General features: G+C 43.3%; 1 protein-coding gene across 1 annotated transcript; it reads right to left on the bottom strand.

Annotated features, from left to right (window-relative positions):
• Positions 1-494: 494 nt before the first annotated feature.
• Positions 495-1,424, bottom strand: LOC140897003 (olfactory receptor 5V1). Its single transcript, XM_073309250.1, has one exon. The coding sequence runs from the start codon at positions 1,422-1,424 to the stop codon at positions 495-497; it is 930 nt and encodes a 309-aa protein (XP_073165351.1).
• Between the last annotated feature and the right edge of the window lie 6,757 nt (positions 1,425-8,181).

The raw sequence follows: 8,181 nt of genomic DNA, 5'->3' as shown, positions 1-8,181 counted from the left end.
GTAGCCAAAGACTGAGGCGAGGTGGGGATAGTGGGTGGTGGTTCCACAGGGAGGGGAAACCCAGATCTGTGGGGGTACTGCCAGGGGGCAGCACTCCAGGGAAAGGGGCACCAGGTTCCGGGAGGTGGTCTGGAAGAGCTAATTCCCTGAGAGACCAGCAGGAGGCACCACAGGGGTGAGTCTTGCACCATGACAGTAGCATAAAACATATTCCAGTTATGTCATATATACATTCATATGCATATTTCCATAAAGCCTTATGGGGGGCACCGTCACAGCCCCTACTTCAATCACTAGACCTCACTCCCCTCCTCGAGCTAGGAACAGAACTCAGGAGTCCTGCCCCTATTCTCTAACCCCCTAGACACTACTCTCTACTCAGGAAGGGGTTAGAACGTGGGCTGAATCTTGACTATCACCTCCCATATGTTCTAATTCACTACATCCCACTCCCTTCCCAGCATTGGGGGTAGGTGGCAGTAATCTTGACTCCCTTAGAAAAACATTTTCCTATCAAAGACCTTTTTCATAGCCCCTTTCACATCCTTGTTCCTGAGGGTGTAGATGATTGGATTTAACATAGGGGTGATGAGACTGTACAGCAGGGAGATCATCCTGTCCTTGTCCAGAGAGTAGTTGGAGATGGGTCTGATGTAGGTGAAGATGCAGCTGCCGTAGTAGAGCAGGACTACCATGAGGTGGGATGCACAGGTAGAGAAGGCCTTTCTCCTCCCTTGGGACGATTGCATCTTCAGTATCCTGAACATAATGTGCACATATGACAGGATGATGCACAAAGAAGGACCCCAGCCCAAGAAGAGGCTGGAGATCACTGTCATGGTGACATTGAGGGAGATGTCTCTGCAGGACACAGCCAGCAGGGGTGGGATATCACAGTAGAAGTAGCTGAGTCTGTTGACACCACAGAAGGACAGGTGGATTGTGAGGACTGTGTGAACAGCTGCATTGAGACTGCCAATGAGCCAAGAGGCAGCCACTAGTGTGGAACAAATCTTGTTACTTATGAGCACTGTGTAGTGCAGTGGGTTGCATATGGCTACATAGCGGTCATATGCCATGGTGGCCAGAAGAATGCCCTCTGCCCCCACAAATAAGAGGAAGAAGTAGAGCTGTGCCATGCAGCTTGCATAGGAGATGCTGCTGCTGCCTGAGAGAAGGTGCTGCAGCATCTGGGGGATGGTGGTGGTGGTCTGGCAGATGTCTAGGAGGGAGAGGTTCCCCAGGAAGAGATACATGGGGGTTCGGAGACACGGCTGCACCAAGGAAAGGAGGAGGATGAGCATGTTCCCCAGCAGGGTGAAGATGTAGATGATGGAGATGATGCCCGAGAGGAGGAAACGCAAGCCCCAGAGTTTGGAAAATCCTGAGAGGATGAATTCAGTTGGTGTGGTTTGATTCTCCATGGCCACCTCTTCACTTAACTGCAGGGGAGAAGAGCATGGAGTACAAACAAGAAGAACGAGTAAGGATGCAACATGTCAGAAGTTTCACTTTGGTCAGTGGATGAATCTGGAGTTTCTTTCTCCCTCCCATCTCTCTGTCCAACTAACAGATCTCATTTCTCTCCAAAGCCAGGGAGAGAACCCAGTAGTCCTGACTTCCATCCCCCACACTCTAACCACTTAACTCCTCTCCCAGAAGTGGGATAGAATCTAGGAGTTCTGACTCTCTGACTTTCATCTAATCACCAGAAACTGCTTCCCTTCTGGAGTTCAAAACAGACCCAGGATGTCTCACTGCCAGAGAAAACTCTATATCAAGGTTGCACCTCACTCCTAGTACCCACTACTCTAACCATTGAACCACACTCCCTGCCTGAACCGGAATGGGATGCAGCAGACCTGTATCCAACGCCCGGGCTCTAATCCACTAGACCCCAATCTCCTCCCATAATTGGAAATAGAAATTTAGAGGGCTGATGCCCAACCTCCTCTTGTCTAACTAATAGATCATATTCCCCACCTCCCACCCCACCCTCCTAGCAGGGCACAGAACCCAGGAGAAGAGCTGGCTGAATATGTGTCCCTTAGTAGCTCTGAAAAATCAAAAAATGGGTAGGTGGGAGTCCCAAGTTCAAGTGGCTGCTGCAATTAATATTTATTTAGCGACACAAAATGGAACAGCTTCAAAAGAAAAGAATAAGAAAAGTGCCCACCCAGCCTGGCCTATAGCACCGTGTTTGGGTGCTTAATTAGAAAAAGGGGGGATGATTGTGGTTCAAATCCCTGCTTTAGAAGAGGCATTCACACTGATACGTCCCAGCTGAGTGTCTGGACAAGGAGGCTAAAAATCTTAAAGGGTGCTCCTCCTCCTCTGGCTGTTTTGGGAATAGTACCTAGATCCCTTTGAATCTAGCCTGAAAAATATATTTTTGGCTGAAACTATTTGACAGTTCATGTAATTAGTGAATATTTTCAGGACAACTGAAACTTCCTTTCTCAATAACAAATAAACTCTTTGTCCAAAAAATTCACCAAGTTTTACCCAGGAGCCCATGAACCTCTAAACCCTGGAACCCACTCCTCTTTTGCAGCTTGGAACAGAGCTCAGGAATCCTTCTCTATAGGCCAATCACAGGAAACAGCTTGTCCTTCCATGGACTGTGGAGTACCTATCCAAGTGATAAATAAAGGAAGTTAGACTTTGTGAACTGTAAGTTTAATATTACAGTCAGGGACAGAGTAAGGTGACAACATTGAGGTTGGATATATAGATAATTTTCTCGAAGTGGAAGAACATATAGAAATGCTCTGGTCTTCATTTACTTAGTGGCTACACATTTCCAGATTTCATGCAAAGTACCTTTTGTCTTTTTTTTTTTCCAACTCAGCTGCCCATTCAGAAAGAATGTTCAATATTCTAACAAAACTTTTCTATTGGAGAGACTTCAGTGTACTTCAGAAACATGGTAACATTATGGAATAAGGGGCCAAGTTCTGTTCTCCACAACCTCACTGTAAGCACTGAGTATAATATTATAGGTACAGAAACAGAGAAAGAGAGAAACAGAAGGGACATCATAGACAGATTGAGAGATCAATAAATAGATAGGTTCCTATTAAAATTAATAAAATACAGAATAATTCTACCCTTCGTTACTCAAACTGTTTTACATTCCCAGATTCCCACCATGCAAAGTATCACTGTCCATTTGATATAGGAATCCATTAATTTTCATCTTACCTAAATCAGAAATATTACATTATCTCATATGTTTATATGTTCAGGGAAAAAAGGCACAAATTTCTAAATAAAGTGTTTATGTAGGACATTTCTGTGCCCTTCAAAGATATGGGAGGCTATAGCAAGTCTTTACAGATGAGCCAATTTGTTCTCATCACAATATCCAAAAGTTTTCAATAGACAGACACATGGTCAGACAGATCGAGAAGGAGACAAAGAGGCTTCCACATAGAGGAAGAGAGAGAGAGAGGGAGAAAGAGAGAGATGATAATGATCATTGCTTTTATTTGCTAGCAAAATAAAGACTCACCCTAGGCTTCATTCTTATTTTGTTTACATTCCCACAATTCTACCATGCAAAGTATCATAGTCCTCTTTACATTGGGATCCACCATCAGCTTTCAGCTTAGTTGAATTAGAAAGACAACACAATGACTTGTGTGGAAGTCAGTCAGATGTTCAAAGAGAAAGAATAATACCCTAAAGATAGTGCTGAAGTATGAAATGTCTGGGCCATCCAATGCATGACAGGTTATAATAGCTCTCTTCTGAAGAGCCAAATTCTAACCTCCCCAACAACCATAATTTTCAAGTAATTCAATGGACAGGCAAAGAGTTATATTGATAGATAAAGAGAGAGACACAAACATAGATGGAGAGATAATAATTTGGTGATAAATATATAGAAAACAATAACATATTTTAATTAATAAAATTTAGAATAATTATATCCTTTATATTTCACAGTTTATACTTCCAGATTTCTGAGTCCATTTGATACTGAGATCCATTAATTTTCAGCATAGCAAAAGCAGAAAGATTACATTATCTGATGATTGCATGAATGAAATGTATGGCATGGTAGTTTTTTAAAAGACTACCGATTCTGATTTCCACCACACCTGAAAGTTCTGAACATTCCAATAGAGACACAAATGGTCACACAGATAGAAAAGAAAGAGACAGAAAGGAACACACATACAGAAATGGGGAAATAGAAATGTAGATAGATAGACAGATAGATAGATAGATTAGATTCAAACATGCATGAAAGATTGAACAATCAGATCCATTATAATAGCTACAGCAAAACATGAAATATATCTCACCAAGTAGCTCAAATAAATAAATGGTGTTGGCTCTTTATTACTAACAATGGGGAACTTGAAGGAGAACTTAAGTATATGTACTTTAAAAAGGGCTCTTGAGAAGATATCCCCAGAGCATCTGGTGTGTTTTCAAGGATGATGCTGCTATAGATGTGGGAGGGAAGTCAGCATCTTGTTATTTGCTGAAGTACATTTAATTGTAGTGTACAGCCTTGATGCATATTGGAAACAGTGGTATTCATTGTTGATGTACATTTCTATGCCAGTTTACATCCAAAGCCAGAGTGTGTCTTTCTGGAGTGGTGTAGATCACTCACACTTCTCTGGCTTTGACAATTTTACAGAAATAAATAAGTGTCTAAGCCTTGTGGGTGGGAAATAAATTCACTAAACATGACCCTGGTAAAGGATTCTGTGTGGAAAATCCATGTTTAAGATTTTAAACAGGATCTAAAGAAGTTTGGTGTCTGAATTCCACTGAGTTTTAGTCGGAATTGAGTATCTAAAATTTGTAGCAGTCACTTGGAATCTCCAGAAAGAAATATTTGCTCTAACCTCATTTAAATCAATCTATTTATGCCAGAGATAAATTTGACCCAAGATGTCCATGGAACATGGTGATGGATCTCTCGCTTCTCAATTAGGGTCTTGACTCTAAAGCCTACTGATAATATTTGGGCCAGCTTTGTAAAGTTGGTTTACCTAATCATAGGCACTGAGACTGAGGTTTTCAAAGGGATGTAAAAGGCAGTAATGCCACCAGCTAACCTTGCATGATGGCCAATGGAAGTTGGATGCCTAACTCCCCAAGGGTCTTCTGAAAATCCCAGCCTTAAAGCTTTGTTTGAACACCGTCATTTTCAAATCCCATTTGGCGCAACTATGCACACCATTAGCTGTTTCACTGTTGACTAATTCAACAGAAATAGAATCATAGAATCATAGGACTGGAAGGGACCTTGAAAGGTCATCTAGTCCAGTCCCCTGCACTCTCATAGCAGGACTAAGCATTATATAGATAATTCCTGACAGGTGTTTGTCTAACCTGCTCTTAAAAATCTCCAATGATGGAGATTCCACAACCTCCCTAGGTAATTTATTCCAGTGCTTAGCCACCCTCCCCCTCCTCCTTGAAACAACATTTTATGTACTTGAAAACTGTTATCATGTCCCCCCTCAGTCTTCTCTTTTCCAGACTAAACAAACCCATTTTTTTCATGTTTGTAGACCTTTAATAATTTTTGTTGCTCTTCTCTGGACTCTTGCCAATTTTTCCACATCCTTCCTGAAATGTGGCACCCAGAACTGGACACAGTAATCCAGCTAAGGCCATATCAGAGTGGAGTAAAGCAGAAGAATTACTTCTCATGTCTCGCATACAACACTCCTGCTAATACATTCCAGAATGATCGCTTTCTTTGCAACAGTGTTACACTGTTGACTCAAAATTTAGCTTGTGATCCACTATGACCCCCAGATCTCTTTCTTCAATACTCATTTCTAGGCAGTCATTCCCCATTTCGTATGTTTGCAACTGATTTTTCCTTTGTAAGTGGAGTACTTTGCATTTGTCCTTATTGTAGATCTTTGAGGGGTTGGGTTGGGAGTATGGAATTGTGGATGGAGATTGGGAGGTAAGTGTAATGTGAACTGATAGTGTGGTGTGGACAGAGACACCAGACTCTGTTTGCCTTAGCAGAGGACTGCTACCATAAAAGCCACACATGATTAATTTCCCCCTGAAATCTTTCATATTCTCCTCTGGAAACTGGAGGACCAAGATCTCTGTGAATTCAACTCAGCTTCACAGTTGGTCAAGCTTCAGGAGCGTACCACCATTTTTCCACACACTAATTTCACCCCTCCTGGACATTGTGGGAATGGGGAGGGAAGAGCCTTGAGAGGAGTGTGGTGCCTGGAAGCCCCAGTAGGGGGCAGCAGCCCACCAGGCAGGCAGGCGGCGCTCCCAAGGATCCTGGGAACTCCAGGAGCCTGCCAGAAGGGCAGTTTCATGGGAGGTGGGAGACCTGGGTCCAGCTTTCATTGAAGCAGGGTCTGGAACCTGGCTCTCTCAGGCAAATGCACTAGCCATATTAGCCACTAGGCTGTAGAGTAATTCTCACTCTCTCTGTAGCCTAGTGGCTTGGTCCCTTCTCCTGGGAGACCTTGGTTCCAAGTCCCTGCTTCAGGGAAGTTTTAAGTATGTACACAGAGTGGAAAAGCTTCAGCAGGAGAGACTGAGAGATCTGAGCACACCCACAGGGATCAGGCCCCTCAACCGAGATAGGTGGGGGAGCACCTAGTTTGCAAATCCCAGTGAGGTTTAGGCCTGAATTAGGTGCTGAGCTGCTCAGCAGCATCAGTGCTTAGGGGGCTTTGTGCAGGCCCACTGGCAAAAAAATTGGCGTCTTGAGGGCTTTACAGGTAGAAACTTAGACACCTGAGGTTTGTAGGCACCTCTAGGGCTAGGGAGCAGCTGAGCAGGGTTTCCGTGAATGCCAGCGGTTTCTAAATGTTGGCACCTAGTGCGGCAGTGAGACACCTAAATCTACCTTGTGAATCTGGCCCTAAAAGTCTCTAGCTGTTACAGTTGCAAAGACAGGAAAACAAGGAGACACAAACTCTCCCCTCCTCACAAAGCAACACCAGTGTTACAGAGCTTAGTGCTCTCAGGCTGATCTCACTGCCTTGAGAGACCTGGCTCAGGGTACCAACTTTCAGGGAGGCAGGGCTCTCTCCTGCCTTCACTGTCTCGAGCAATTCTGGTTCCATGTGAAAGGCAGCACAATATAAGTTTCATCTGAGAAATCAAATGGAAGGGGAAAGTATCTCTGGTGCTTGTTTTAATGTTCTGAAGAAAGGTCTCAAGGTTCAATTTGTTTGGGGAGTAAAACACCCAGAATTTAAGTGTGTGTATAAGAAGGATCTGCCACTAGATGGAGCTGTGGAAACAGCTCTGTTTGACTCCACAAAGGAAAATGAGCCAGTAATTTGAAGCTAAGAGGATCTTGTTCGTTAGAGAGCTCTTTCTTTATCTCCCTCCCCCTTCCCCGTCCCCCTTCTCCCCCTTCCCCGTTCCCCCTTCTCCTTCTTGTTGTGCGCACAGAAAGCAGAAGACCAGAAGTTCAAACTGCAGGTAATCCAATGTTTATTGGGGTTAGTTTTCAGCAAGCATGTGTTCCATAACACAGCCTTGTGTTTCAGTGTTTCAACTTTTTCTTTTCAGTCAGCATAATTATACCTGAACTGAATGCCCACCGCAGTTTCACCCCTTACAACCTATGGTTATGTTGTGTTTTGGGGGTTCATGCGTCTGGGGATTTTATTTCACCCCTTTTGTACCCCATGGGAGGGGTAAGAGAGTGAGGTTGTGCTACGGTCAGAGGCTGGCATTTTTTTGGCTCTCCCCTTACCAAAATCCCCCCTTTGTTCTTCTCGACTGATTGCTTGACCTTGCCTTGATATAAGGAGTTGGGGTAGTTTTTAAGTGTTCGCTCGTATGTTACACTTTTACCATGCCCAGTAACACTTTAACTGCTTTTATTTGTTTATATTATTCTAACAAAAACCCATTTGGCTTGGGGAAAAGCAACATACTAGTGTTTTTTTTCTTAGTAAGGATCCCTTTGTTCACATGTATTAGTAAGAATATATATGTATCAAAAACTAAACAGGTAAAAGCAAAACTTAAAATACTATATTTTAGGCAAAAATACAGGCCTGAATCCTAACATTGACATTTGCACTCCCTAACATCATCATGCCAGGCTTGGAAAAAAGGGCCTCAAGGAAGGAGTGAAGAAAATGACAACAGAGGTCAGCACCTCTCATGGGACCTAAACAAAACATAGGGAGCCATGTTTCCATG

The sequence above is a fragment of the Lepidochelys kempii genome, chromosome 13, assembly GCF_965140285.1.
Source record: "Lepidochelys kempii isolate rLepKem1 chromosome 13, rLepKem1.hap1, whole genome shotgun sequence".
NCBI classification, from domain to species: Eukaryota; Metazoa; Chordata; order Testudines; family Cheloniidae; genus Lepidochelys; species Lepidochelys kempii.
Note: the sequence above shows the minus strand (reverse complement) of the source record. Positions and strands in the feature narration are given on the sequence as shown.